The 14,548-nt window shown below is 49.7% G+C and overlaps 2 protein-coding genes across 2 annotated transcripts in view; both read left to right on the top strand.

Annotated features, from left to right (window-relative positions):
- The window catches only part of MLXIPL (MLX interacting protein like), a 39,169-nt gene extending 37,545 nt beyond the window's left edge, over positions 1-1,624 (top strand). The window contains exons 15-17 of the mRNA XM_056865577.1: positions 309-432; positions 649-778; positions 1,503-1,624. Of these exons, the coding sequence (XP_056721555.1) occupies positions 309-432; positions 649-778; positions 1,503-1,624 (376 nt within the window). The remainder of the gene's footprint in view (positions 1-308; positions 433-648; positions 779-1,502) is intronic.
- Positions 1,625-10,938: 9,314 nt separating this feature from the next.
- TBL2 (transducin beta like 2) lies at positions 10,939-14,548 on the top strand. Its single transcript, XM_056865088.1, has 5 exons — positions 10,939-11,064; positions 11,913-12,090; positions 12,264-12,390; positions 13,013-13,165; positions 14,084-14,548. Exons 2-5 carry the CDS (start codon positions 11,988-11,990, stop codon positions 14,538-14,540), a joined length of 840 nt encoding a protein of 279 aa, XP_056721066.1. The 5' UTR covers positions 10,939-11,064; positions 11,913-11,987; the 3' UTR covers positions 14,541-14,548.

Below are 14,548 nucleotides of genomic sequence, written 5' to 3'. Positions count from 1 at the left end.
TCAACCATGAAGGACAGTGGGTTCCCAGCCTTTGTGTTGAGCCTCGGCTCCCCCACCCCTTTTAAGGGATAACACACACGAACACATGAAGTTGCCTTATACTGAATCATACCCTTGGTCCACCAAAGTCAGTATTGTCTACTCAGACCGGCAGCAGCTCTCCAGGGTGTCAGGCAGAGGTCTTTCACATCACCTACTTGCCTAGTCCCTTTAACTGGAGATGCTGGGGATTGAACCTGGGACCTCCTGCATGCCAAGCAGATGTTCTACCACTGAGCCACAGTAACTTTCTTCTTGCGTCCTTCCAGCCTGTGCCAGCAGCAGCTGCCCGCCACAGGGGTTCCCATCACCCGCCAGCGCTTTGACCAGATGCGAGACATGTTTGACCAGTACGTGCGTTCGTGCACCTTGCAGAATTGGAAGTTCTGGGTTGTATCCTTTCAGGGAAGAGGGATTTACCTGGATGTGGAGTCTTCTGTAGCAGGGGTTAACTGTGGGATTAGGCAGCCCTTGAAAAGTTTCCTGGAAAAGCTGCTGGGAACTGGATTGCGGTGGGGGGGGAAGGGTATGCAGGAGGCAGTTGGAGGTCTGGGAGTCAATCAGCCCCCTACCCAAAATGCGTCGTCCTTAACTGCTCCCCTGTATCAGTTCAGCATCATCATGAGGCCCCTCTTTGAGTCCTTCAACGGGATGGTCTCCACCACCAGCATGGACAGTCTCAGTCAGACATCCTTCGCCTGGCTGGACCAGTACTGCTCTCTCCCGGCTCTCCGGCCAAGTGAGTAGCTTCTCTGCCTCTCCTTGCTGCTGCCTGCCAAAGCTGCAGGTGGCTGGGCCCTTCCTTGCTTTCCAAAAGGGTCTCTGAGATCAGACACACGCAGAGCCCCAGATGGGTAACAGCCATTTAATAGTGCAGGGAAACACGCTAACCACTTTTCCACCTGTGAGATGGTTCGTGCACACGCTCCGTTTCTGAACACTTCTTTATTTCATATCTGCCGCCTCTCCAGAGACCTGCTGGAGGAGGCTCACAAAGTTAAAATAAAGACACAATAAAGTCATAACAACAACAGCAGGAGAATTATCGATATGAAAACAAGCCAGGGGGCATAAAGCAACCTTCAGCTGCCTAAAGTTATATTGGTACAGCAGTCGTCTGACTCAAAGCAGACCATAAAAACAGCTTAAAAAAAAAGATTGAACCCCCACAGTTACAAGTCAGTTTTGTTAAAATGCTTTAGTCTGAAGAGAGTGCGCCAAAGGCAAGATGCCACCACCGAAAAAGCCCCGTCTCTGATTGCCACCTGCTTCTCCTTTTTTTGGGGGGGGGGGACGCACACAATGTCCTGCAGCTGCCGTTGTGAGTGAGCATTAATTTGGCCACATGAAGTTTCCTTATAGTGTTAGACCATTGGCCGGTATTGTCTACTCTGACCATTAGCAGTCTCCAGGCCACAGGTCAGGGTTGGTTTCACTCAATGTTCCCTCTCTTGCTTTCCCAGCTGTCCTGAGCGCCCTCCGCCAGCTGAGCGTTTCCACTTCGATCCTGAGCAACCCGGCAGCCATCCCCGAACAGGCCACGCAGGCAGTGACAGGCACAGTCCCCAACCACAGCTCTTCCTAGCTTCAAAGGATCGTGGGACTTGAACTGGGGGTGGGGGTGGGATGTAGTGGCCACAGAATGGCAGAGCCTTCGCCCCTGCAGAAGAACCACTTGTGCAGTCGATGCCTGGAAGCATCACCCCCTGCTGGTTGGGGCCAGGCATTGCCCTGGAAGGAACCTCTGCAACAGCTTCTTCTTCGTCCTGAGCTGCCTGGCTCCCAATTTCCTGGAAATCACTGTGCTTGGCTGGAAAAAAAAACCCAGCCCCACCACTGGCCCCTTCTCCTCTCTCTGACATCTTTTACATAGCCTTCCCTGTGGAACACAGGCAAGATAAGGCTGCTGCAGTCATCTTGAACACATGAAGCTGCCTCCTACTGAATCAGACCCTTGGTCCATCAAAGTCAGTATTGTCTACTTAGACTGGCAGCGGCTCTCCAGGGTCTCAGGCAGAGGTCTTTCACACCACCTACCCCCTGGTCCTTTTAACTGGAGATGCCGGGGATCGAACCTGGGACCTTCTCATGCCAAGCAGATGCTCTACCACTGAGCCACAGCCCCTCTCCTCTTGTTTGTAGACTTGCCAGAGGCACCTGGTTGGCCACTGAGTGAACAGACTGCTGGACTTGCTGGGCCTTGGTCTGATCCAGCAAGGCTTTTCTTACATTCTTATGACTTCACAAAGGGGGCAGAGAGCCTAGAATGGGAGTTAATGCTTTCCTGGAGCATGTGTCACTTGTGCCCTGTTTTCTGGGAACGAGGGGGTGCTGGCTTTTTGGCCGCTGCGGTCAGTGGCTCTTGTTCACCGGAGAACCTCGCCTGCCTTCAGCCGAAGCTGAGCCAATACTGCTGCCTGTGCTTTTAACCCACATTTCGAAAGTGTTATAGGAGGCAATGCCAGTGCCTCTGCCAAAAGAACATTTTCTGTGCTGGCTTAGCCCCTTCATATTAGACCGACAGACAACCTGGGAGAAGAGCTGAAGTTGGGGAGGGGAGAGTTCACAGGGTATATAGTCTTACTCCTCCAAGATTTTTCTGGAAGACAGCCAGCGCAGGGTGTCCCTCCAGACTTTCTGGGGTGCCTTGATCTCGCACAGGGAGGAAGACAAATAGCCCAGAATACTGTTTTGCTTTCTAGAATTCTGAGCAGCAGGACATTCCAGGCGCCATTTTACAAGTTTTGTAATAAACTGTTTGCGAAAGTACTGGCCAAGCAGCTGGAAAATAAATTTGCACATGCCCTGGAAGAGCGAGTCTCAAAGCAACAACAGATGACGCTTCTCGGTAAAGGTTTTTTTCCAACAGGTTCTCTCGACTGTCTTTTTATACCCTCTCTCCGAAACTGCAAAATTGCTTTTTGATCCCCCATTCTAGTGGATGGGATCCGGTAGGCCTCCTCTCCCCCCATCAAAGGCAATCCGTCTGCTTTATCTGCCATCGTCTGCCAAGCTGTGCCCGAAACAAAGAGAAATCGCATTTTGCATAACTCGAGAGCATGTTTGCAGCAAGATGGTGCAGAACCACAAACATATATGTAGTGGTTGCAAAAAGCATGTCATCTTCTGTGAGGGCTTCGGTTTGCTAGTTGACTTGTGGGTTGTGCTGGATCCGTTCATTTAACATATCATTAAACCGTATAACTCCCTGCCCCAGGATGTGGTGATGGCTGCCAACTTGGAAGGCTTTAAGAGGGGAGTGGACATGTTCATGGAGGAGAGGGGTATTCATGGCTACTAGTTAAAATGGATATTAGTCATGATGCATACCTATTCTCTCCAGGATCAGAGGAGCATGCCTATTATTATATTAGCTGCTGTGGAACACAGGCAGGACAATACTGCAGTCGTCTTTGTTTGTGGCCTTCCTAGAGGCACCTGGTTGGCCACTGTGTGAACAGACTGCTGGACTTGATGGACCTTGGCCTGATCCACCATGGCCTTTCTTATGTTCTTAATGTATATGGAGGGCTCTGTAAACACTTATGGACACTTCCTTCTCTAGGCAGATCCTGAATACATAGGAAACCAAGAGGAAGGGGACAGGTGAATGGCAACCCTTACATGAACACATAAGAAAAGCCCGGCTGGATCAGGCCAAAAGTCCATCTAGTCCAGCCCCCGCCCCCTCACTGGCCAGCTGCAGGCCTTTCACAGGTCTAGACGGGCCCAGGTCACTTCCTGCTTTTGAGGCTCCCTAGCCAGAATAAAAAATGACACTATATAAAATAAAACAAGTTGTGAAACTTATCGAATGCCTCAAAAAAGTCTAGATTTGAAGCCCTCTGTGCGCTTGAGCCCCAGCCAAATGGTGCTCTTCCCCCACACTGACCCTGGCTAGCCAGCTGCTGCAAAGAAGGCATGAAGGCAGCCATGTTCCCCTGCTGTTGCCCCTCCAGAGGTATGCCACTCCTGAACATGGAGGTTCGATTTATCCAGCATTGCTCATAGTCATCAAGGGTCCCCGTCGCGTCCACTCATTCGTCCACTCTCTTTCCAACGCCACCTAAGCTTTAAAACGGACACACACAATTGCACCCCAGGATCTCTGCTCTGCAAATTAAGCGGCCAAAGAGGGCCAACAGCTTTGGTAAAACGCAGCAGCCGCAATACCCACCACCGTCCAGTAGGGGCCGCTGAAGCATTAATCGCTTTCGGCGTGCGCGAAAGCACTCTTGGGCCTGCTGCTTGACCTGTCCCTAGAAGCTAAAATGACTACGCTGAGGTTATCCTACTTTGGTCACATTACAAGAAGACAAGACTCACTGGAAAAGGCTATAATGCTAGGAAAAGCTGAAGGCAGCAGGAAAAAAGGCACACCCGACATGAGATGGATTCACTCGATCAAGGAAGGCACGGCCCTGTTTGCAAGACCTGAATAAGGCTGTTAAGGAGAGGACGTTTTGGAGGAGATTGATTCATAGGATCGCCATGAGTTGGAAGCGACTTGATGGCACTTAACACACACACACACACACACAGAGTGGCACTACTAGCTAGTAAGTGCAGGGGAGGAAGGTCTAAATGTTTCCTTTGGTGCACTAAATTTACCAGTAGGGTGTGGTTCCCTTTTAGCAATTGCAGGTTGCCAACCAAAGGATGGGGCTGCAGGTGCAACGGAGCCTAGCACTTGTTAAAGACGGTCTGATCATACTGAAAGTTGTACAATATGAAACCAAAGTCCAGTGGCGCCTTCAGGACTACCAACACGTATTACAGCACATGCTTTCAGGAGCTAGAGCTCCCGTCTTCAGAAGTGACGAAAAGCATTGTCCGCATTTTATAAGAAAAATTGCAAGAGGGAAAGGGAGGCGTTACTTGTTCAGACAATATCAGGGGGGGTAGCCCTATTGGTCGGCAGTGCGACAGGTAGTTTCGAGTCCAGTAGCACCTTAGAGATCAATGGGATTTTCAGAATCAACCTTTATTGCTCATTGACAGTCCTAAGCATTTACATTCTACAAGGGAAGCAGTTTTACAGAAACAGCCCGATCCCTTAAAGCTTAGCACAGAATAGACCCATTTTGCTGTGACAATTTTACAGCCATTACATGCGTTTGATATTTCGCAGTCTATAAATTTTCTCAGTATCAGCATCGAGATCAGATAAGAGGAACGGCGGAATCCAAGGTTCTAAGGGTTAGAATGTGTAAAATCCGGCGAGTTCTCTCTACCTTCCATTTTTTACAGAAGAGCAGATGGACTAGGGTTTCGATTACCCTGTCTCCGCAGTCACACAGGTGGTCGCTAAAAGGAATGTTCAAAAAGCGACCGTTGATTAGATTTTCAGCGGTGTAAGGTTTTGAGAGCCCTGACCTGGATGGCCCAGGCTAGCCTGATCTCGTCAGATCTCAGAAGCTAAGCAGGGTCAGCCCTGGTTAGTATTTGGATGGGAGACCACCAAGAAATACCAGGGTTGCTGTGCAGAGGAAAGCACTGGCAAACCACCTCTGTTAGTCTCTTGCCATGAAAACCCCAAAAGGGGTCGCCGTAAGTCGGGTGCAACTTGATGACACTACACACACAAGGTTTTGAGAGGCAAAGCTCCCTTGGTATCTGACTCTCAAAAACTTATAACAATCCTGTTGGTCTCAAAAGTGCTACTGGACTCTAATCTAGCTGTTCAGACAAGGTGCTGATGGTGGATGGAAGAGTTCTCTCAAGGTGTTGTCCCTCCTTAGGGCTGCTGTGCCTTTATCAACTCGGACTGTGGTTTCTTACTGTAGTCAGGCTAGTCTGCAGTCAGTTGTTCTGTCGAGATCTCTTCCTCGTCGTCACTGGAGTCTTTGGGGCCATTTTGGTAGCTAGCCGCTCTTCCAATGCAGTGGCTTACACAGTGTGGATCTCACACCTGAATGATTCACTAACTTGAATGTTATAATAGGGGCTACAACATCTTGCTGGCCATTTCTGTGGCTGGCTCCATCTTCTGCAGCAGCCGCTTTTTGTGGCTGCGCCCGTCGTGTTGTCTCATAATTACAATGGTGCTCACAGGCTCAAAAAGGCTGGAGACGCCTGCTTTAAGGTGTCACTAGACTGCTGATTTATTGTACTGCAGCAGACTTAACACGGCTGACCCTCTGGAAGTACTGCAGCAGAATGACCAGATTTGGGTTGTGGGATGTCTGGCAAAGGGGTATATAAATATTGTAAATTCACTTTAAATAAACAATGAAGTGTTTGATAGGTCGGCCATCCTCACAGAGGGTGGCATCTCTGATTACCATAAACAATTCTTAGCATTACTAGCTTGAGTTTCAGTGACTGCGCATTGGACTTCGGTTGCATTGGACTTAGTACCCATGGCTACTAGTCAAAATGAATACTAATCATGATGCACACCTATTCTCTACAGTATGAGAGGAGCATGCCTGTTGCTGTAAAACACAGGCAGGATAATGCTGCTGCAGTCATCTTGTTTGTGGGCTTCCTACCTAGAGGCACCTGATTAGCCACTGTGTGAACAGACTGCTGGACTTGCTGGGCCTTGGTCTGATCCAGCAGGGCTTTTCTTATGGCTGCCAACTTGGAAGGCTTTAAGAGGGGAGTGGACATGTTCATGGAGGAGAGGGCTCTCCATGGCTGCTAGTCATAATGAATACTAGTCATGATGCACACCTATTCTCCCTAGGATCAGAGGAGCATGCCTATTATTACAATTAGGTGCTGGGGTACACAGGCAGGATTCTGCTGCAGCCGTCTTGTTTGTGGGCTTCCTAGAGGCACCTAGTTGGGCTCTGTGTGAACAGACTGCTGGACTTGCTGGGCCTTGGTCTGATCCTGCAGGGCTTTTCTTATGGCTGCCAACTTGGAAGGCTTTAAGAGGGGAGTGGACATGTTCATGGAGGAGCGGGCTCTCCATGGCTGCTAGTCATAATGAATACTAGTCATGATGCACACCTATTCTCCCTAGGATCAGAGGAGCATGCCTATTATTATAATTAGGTGCTGGGGAACACAGGCAGGATTCTGCTGCAGCCGTCTTGTTTGTGGGCTTCCTAGAGGCACCTAGCTGGGCTCTGTGTGAACAGACTGCTGGACTTGCGGGGCCTTGGTCTGATCCAGCGTGGCTTTTCTTCTGTCCTTACGACGCTCTAGGAAAACTCCCATTCAGCTACGAGGAAGGGGGCGGGGGAGAAGAGGCTGGCGCGCGCCTACGGAAGAGCGCGTGCGCACTTCGGCTCAACTTGCCACGTCAATCATGGGGGGGGAGAGAGAGAGAGAGAGAAGGAATCGGCGGCGCATGCGCCCTCGCCCCCTTTTTGTTACCTCAGCGCGCCGAGGCGGCCACGGGGCGGAGGAAATGGACGAGGCGTCCGGGGCCCTAATCGGCGTGTCGGTTCTGCTGGGCGCTCTCGTCCTCGTGCTGTTGTTGAGACGGCGAGCGCCGGGCGGGAAGGAGGAGACGCCGCGGGGAGAGAAGGCGATCCCCGAGCCGGCGGACGGTGAGGGGAGCGCGGTGGGCGGGGCCTCCTCCACATTGCCCGACCGGCCTGTGGGCGGGGCTTAGGGCGGACTCGCTTCTCCTGTCTGCGAAGTGGGCCCAAGAGCTGAGCTGGAAGAACCATAAGAGAAGTTTTCTTTATTTCTTTCTTTAAAAAAAAAAAACTGTTATTTGTTTTGTTTACTTACCTGACCCTAGAATTTAAATTGACTAAACTGAAGCTCTCGTATTTTGGTCACATTATGAGAAGACCAGAGTCACTGGAAAAAGACAATAATACTAGGAAAAGTGGAGGGCAGCAGGAAAAGAGGAAGGCCCTGTGTGCCCTCCACCTTTGGACTTCCGGAGAGGTGTTATGACAGTATATAAAAACCTATTGTAGAGGTGGGTGGTAGAGGTTGGGGCACTATATACTTTTTAAAAGATAGTAAACAATGTATTAGGAATAGATGTAATAGTGCCCTGTATATGTTTTTGTATATTTTGTGTTTTATTTTGTATTTTTTTGTTTAATTTTTTTTCTTTTTTGTTTGTTTTTGTGTTTAATTATAAAAGCAATAAAAATTTATTTTAAAAAAAGAGGAAGACCCAACAAGAGATGGATGGACTCAATAAAGGAAGCCGCAGCCCTCAGTTTGCAAGATCTGAGCAAGGCTGTCAAGGATAGGACGTTTTCATAGAATCATAGAGTTGGAAGGGACCACCAGGGTCATCTAGTCCAACCCCCTGCACAATGCAGGAAATTAACTACCTCCCCCCCCCACAAGCCCAGTGACCCCAACCCTTTCCCCGACATGCAGGCTCCCACAATCAAAGCACTCCCGATAGATGGCTATCCAGCCTCTGCTTAAAGACCTCCAAAGACGGGGACTCCACCACTCTCCGAGGCAGCACATTCCATTGTCGAACAGCCTTCACCGTCAGAAAGTTCCTCCTAATGTTTAGGTGGAATCGCTTTTCTGTTAGTTTAATCGTTTCGTTTTGGAGGACATTGATTGATAGGGTTGCCATGTGTCGGAAGCAACTTGACAGCACTTAACACACACACATCTGATACGGGCTAGTAATTTCTTAAAAGTCAAAGCATTTATCACAGTGTTCAGTTTCTACTGAATGCACGGTGTTGATTGTGTGGAATAACTTTGGAGTCGTTTGCGACTGCATATTGTATGGAAAAGGCTCCTGTTGGTTGAGTGCCTGCTTTACATGCAGAAGGTCTCATGTTCTATCTTCAGTTGGGTAATAGTTTGAAAAGATTTTGCTCTGCTTGCGATTCTGGACAGTCACTATTTAGTTAAATGATCCAATGGTCTTGAGTTATGGCGACCCCATAGGGTTTTCAAGGCAAGGGACATTCGGAGGTGGTTTACCATTGCCTGGCTCTGCATCACGACCCTGGTGTTCCTTGGAGGTCTCCCATCCAATTCTAACCAGGGCTGACCCTGCTTAGCTTCTAAGAGCTGGCTAGCCCGGAGTTATCCAGGTCAGGCCATATCAATCAATCAAGTGAAATATTTTATATGAGCCTTAGTATGGTTGGGTGGCCCAGGCTAGCCTGATCTCATCAGATCTCAGAAGCTAAGCAGGGTCAGCCCTGGTTAGTATTTGGATTGGAGACCACCAAGGAAGTCCAGGGTTGCTGTGCAGAGGAAGGCACTGGCAAACCACCTCTGTTAGTCTCTTGCCATGAAAATCCCAAAAAGGGGTCGCCATAAGTCGGCTGCGACTTGACGGCACTTCACACACACAGTAAAAATAGATACTAGTCATGGTGCATACCTATTCACTCCAGGATCAGAGGAGCATGCCTGTTATATTGGGTGCTGTGGAACACAGGCAGGACAATGCTGCAGTTGTCTTGTTTGTGGGCTTCCTAGAGGCACCTGGTTGGCCACTATGAACAGACTGCTGGACTTGCTGGGCCTTGATCTGATCCAGCATGGCCTTTCTTATGAAATGTTGGGTATGGGGTCAGCAAGGCTTCACTCATGGCATATTGAAAGCAATCTTGTATTCTCTAGATCACGCTGTGAATGGTGAAACTGCTGGGAAAACATCCATCCAGAAGAAACAGAAGCAGCATCAACGAAGTCGAAAAGAGAAGCCTCAGCAGCACAGTTTCACGCACCCACTCCTAGCTGCATCCCTCAAGGTAAGAGCTGTCTCTCTGAGATGTGTTCCAGAGGCTGATAATTCCAATATGTTGCCCACCAGAGGTCAAAGAAAATGGAGTCTCTTCTTCTGACATTGATCAACCTTGTGCAAGGTTGTCTTGGTCAACAGCCAGTCTTTCATTCTCTTCTGCAGAAATGATTCAAGGGAACACCTGCAAGTTTTACAAAATAGGAGCAGGAAACTGGCTGAGCACACACATGTACTCCCCCCCCCCCCCGAAGTTTCTCAGTTAGCTTACTATGAGCACTGGAAAATCCCCACTCCATATAACTTGTACTTACTGGAGAAGGAGAAAGTAGACATTTCACTTACTAGCCAGCATGGTGTAATGGTTAACAGCGGTGGTTTGGAGCGGTGGAGTCTAATCTGGAGAACCAGGTTGGTTTCGCCACTCCTCCACATGAGCGGCGGAGGATAATCTGGTGAACTGGGTTGGTTTCCCCACTCCTACACATGAAGCAAGCTGGGTGTCCTTGGGCAAGTTACAGCTCTTTAGAGCTCTCTTAGCCCCACCTACCTCACAGGGTTCTGCTGTGGGGAAGGGAAGGCAACTGTAAACTGGTTTGATTCTTCCTTAAGTGGTAGAGAAAGGCAGCATATAAAAACCAACTCTTCTCCTTCTTCATTAGCAGATCATCAATAAGTAATTACTTTGGCCAGTTTTAAGGGAGAGTTGGGATCTGGACTTCTTCTCGGCTGCTTTTTCTTCCCCATGCTGGGACTCTGTAATCTGCTTCTTCAGGAGGTTTCCAGTCTCATATCGACAATTGCAATGTTTTGCCGAAATAGCTCAGCAGTCCAACCAGCAGTTTGATGTATGTGTGCAAAGTGCCATCAAGTCACAGCTGACTTATGGCGATCCCTTATGGGGTTTTCAAGGCAAGAGACTAACAGAGGTGGTTTGCCAGTGCCTTCCTCTGTGTAGCGATCCTGGTATTCCTTGATGGTCTCCCATCCAAATACTAACCAGGCTGACCCTGCTTAACTTCCACGATCTGACGAGATCGGGCTATACCATGCTTCCTTCCCTGCCTAGTTTGATGTATACAGATACAAATAGTCCAGTTTGTCCAAATAAGCCAGATGGTTGCCCCAGAATGAAGCATGCCCAGAGAATTCATTGTTGGGAATTGAAAAGTGATTCTTTTGGGTGCTCTGCAGGGTCACAGCGGGTGCATAAGCTGCCTGGACTTCAGCAGCAATGGCAAGTACTTGGCTTCCTGCTCTGATGACCGCACAGTTCGCATCTGGAGCACCAAGGATTTCTTGGAGCGGGAGCACCGATCTATGCGGGCCAACGTGGAGCTGGATCATGCTACCTTGGTCCGCTTCTACCCAGACTCTAGGTATGGAGGGTGCACATGATGCGGCAGGGGAATTCTGGAGCAGGATGCAGTGAGCTCCTCCTGACCTTTCATCCCAGGGACTATTTCTTGTTACGTGCATCCATTTTATTGACTAGCTGCATCCATTTTGTGAACTAGCTGTTGTGTGTGAGAGCCAGCATAGTGTAGTGGTTAAGAGCAGTGGTTTGGAGCGGTGGACTCTGATCTGGAGAACTGGGTTTGATTCCCCACTCCGCCACATAAGCAGCGGACGCTAATCTGGTGAACTGGATTTGTTTCCCCACTCCTACACATGAAGCCAGCTGGGTGACCTTGGGCTAGTCACAGCTCTCTTAGCTCCACCTACCTCACAGGGTGTCTGTTGTGGGGAAGGGAAGATGATTGTAAGTCAGTTTGATTCTTCCTTAAGTGGTAGAGAAAGTCGGTGTATAAAAACCAACTCTTCTTTTTTTAATAATGAGCAACCCACAAAGCTGGGGAAAGGGAGAGGAGAGGAAAGGTTAGGGACTGTGAGGGCTAATCAGACATGTTTGTCAGCCCTGCTGCAACCTGTGAGCCACTCCACCTAGGAGCCAAGTGGTTTGTTTTGTCTCCCAGCTAAACCCCTGGCATTGGTGCTTTCCATGGGCACTTGGCCTGCTAAGGACTAAAGTGTGCCTGTGGCAGCCCTCGCTTCCTTTTCACTCCTCTGTAACACACATGGAGGTTAGTGGGGCAGGGCAGTGGATGAAGCTGGATTGGTTCCCCAAGCCCATCCTAAACCCCTCCGAGGCCAGAAGCCCATGGCCAGCAACACAAAGAGGTGGAGGTTGCTGGTCTGCAAGGCTTGTTCCTTGTGTCGCTTCCAGGCAGTGACTCTCCTTCCTTCACTCAGAGCCTTCATTGTCTGGCTGGCTAACGGAGACACCATCAGAGTCTTTAATATGACCAAGAAAGAGGATGGCACTTTTGCTTATGTTGGAGGCCCGGAAGACTTCCCCAAACAGCACAAGGCCCCCGTCATCAACATTGGAGTTGCCGACACAGGTATTCTGCTGGGGTCTTTGCGCTTTCCTGTTCTGGAGACGGAGCGGCTCGACCAGTCAAACTCCATGATGCCTTTCTCTGAAAGGCGTCCTCTTGCTTGGTCCTCCAAGCATCCCTGCCTTCATCGGGCCAGCTCCAGGGACAGCCTCCTAATCTTTTTCTCTCTGCACAAGGGAAATTCATCATGACAGCATCCAGCGACACCACCATCCTCATCTGGGATCTGAAGGGGGAAGTCCTGGCCAGCATCAACACCAACCAGATGAACAATGCCTTTGCAGCTGTGTCACCATGTGGGAGGTAAAGAATGCGTCGGTTGCATTCCCAGGTTTGTCTTTGCTGCAAAGTGGGCACTCGCGTACAGGTGTGCTTGATATTGGTTGGGAGCCTGGAGTGAGTTTGAAGCAGCAGCCTGCGTGGACCCTGTTGTCTGGTCATGGGCTAGTTTGACAATACACACCCATGAAGCTGCCTTTTACTGAATCAGACCCTTGGTCCATCAAAGTCAGTATTGTCTACTTAGAATGGAAGCAGCTCTCCAGGGTCTCAGGTAGAGGTCTTTCACATCACCTTTAATTGGAGATGCCAGGGACTGAACTTTGGACCTTCTGCGTGCCAAACAGATGCTCTACCACTGAGCCACAGCCCCTCCCCAAAGAGTATCTGATGATTCCTAGAGGAGCATGACATCACATGAACACATGAAGCTGCCTTCTACTGAATCAGACCCTTGGTCCATCAAAGTCAGTACTGTCTACTCCTACCGGCAGCAGCTCTCCAGGGTCTCAGGTAGAGGTCTTTCACATCACCTACTTGCCTAGTCCCTTTACCTAGAGATGCTGGAGATTGAACCTGGGACCTTCTGCATACCAAGCAGATGCTCTTGAATAAAATGCTCCATCTGTGGCTTTCCTCCCTTCAGGTTCGTTGCATCCTGTGGCTTCACTCCAGACGTGAAGGTTTGGGAGGTGTGTTTCAGCAAAAGTGGAGACTTCCGGGAGGTGGCCAGGGCCTTTGAGCTAAAGGGCCACACGGCAGGCGTGTATTCCTTCTCTTTCTCCAACGACTCCAGGCGGTAAGGTGCTATCTCAGCTTCCCAAAATAGTTAGCCTTGGCCATCCCTGATGAGGTCATCTGTACAAGCGTAAGGTAGAATTAGCTTCTGTGCCAAGAGGACATGCTGTCGTTTCACATGGCTTTTCTCCCTAGATAACTGAAAGGGAGGTGGGGCTGAGGGAGGTAGCAATTTGGGATAGGAGCAAGAGAGACAAGGCGGGGGCCAGGTTCTACAACAGCAGTACATTCAGGAAGAGAAGACACCTTCCTACTCTCAACAACCCAAGTGGTGCAGTGGTTAAGGTGTCGGACTAGGATCTGGGAAACCCAGGTTCGAGTCCTCTCTCTGCTATGGAAACTTGCTGGGTGACCTTGGGCCAGTCACACTCTCTCAGCCTCGACCCTGGCAAGTGTTTGGATGGGAAACCTCCAAGGGATACCAGGGTCATGACGCAGTGGCATTCCATGCCAAACCACACATGAAGCTGCATTATACTGAATCAGACCCTTGGTCCATCAAAGTCAGAATTGTCTACTCAGATTGGCAGCGGCTCTGCAAGGTCTCAGGCAGAGGTCTTTGACATCACCTACCTGCCTAGTCCCTTTAACTGGAGATGCCGGGGATGGAACCTGAGACCTTCTGCATGCCAAGCAGATGCTCTATCACTAAGCCACAGCCCCTCCCCCTCTGAACACCTCTCACCTTGAAAACCCTATGGGGTCGCCATATGTCAGCTGTGAACTGACGGCAAAAAAAAAGTGCTTATCACCAGGATTTCCCCATCCTTCCTAATAGATTCTCTCAAAAGAGACATTGGGCAAGTTCGTTTTCCTTCTGTTATGTCATGCATTTCTACCACATCCTCATGTTCCTGTGTTGGGAGTTGGAAGTCACCATTTTATTTATTTATAATGCATGTGGTATCCCTCCCCCCAGGATGGCAACAGTCTCAAAGGACAGCACGTGGAAACTGTGGGACACGGATGTTGAATACAAGAAGCAGCAAGATCCCTACCTGCTGCTAACGGGCAAATGTGACGTGGCAGAACCCTGCCGCATCGCTCTGTCTCCTGACGCCCGAGCGCTAGCCATCTCCTGTAGCACCAGCATCTTTGTATACAACACCAGGGAAGGGAAGGAGGAAGAGCGCTTTGAGAACGTCCACGGGGAGCACATCACAGACTTGGCTTTCGATGTGAACAGCCGCTTCCTAGTCTCCTGTGGGGACCGGGCCATCCGGGTCTTCCACAACACTGCTGGCTACCGGGCAGTGGTGGAAGAAATGAAGGTTCTGCTGAAGAAAGCCACCAATGAGTCCACTAAGCAGAGACTGCAGCAGCAGATCACAGATGCCCAGAACTCGCTGGAGAGTATCTACAGCAAGAGCAAGTGACCCTTTAC

Source organism: Euleptes europaea, chromosome 19 (genome assembly GCF_029931775.1).
Source record: "Euleptes europaea isolate rEulEur1 chromosome 19, rEulEur1.hap1, whole genome shotgun sequence".
NCBI lineage: Eukaryota > Metazoa > Chordata > Lepidosauria > Squamata > Sphaerodactylidae > Euleptes > Euleptes europaea.
The sequence above is the reverse complement of the archived record's forward strand: the minus strand, read 5'-3'. Positions and strand labels throughout refer to the sequence as shown.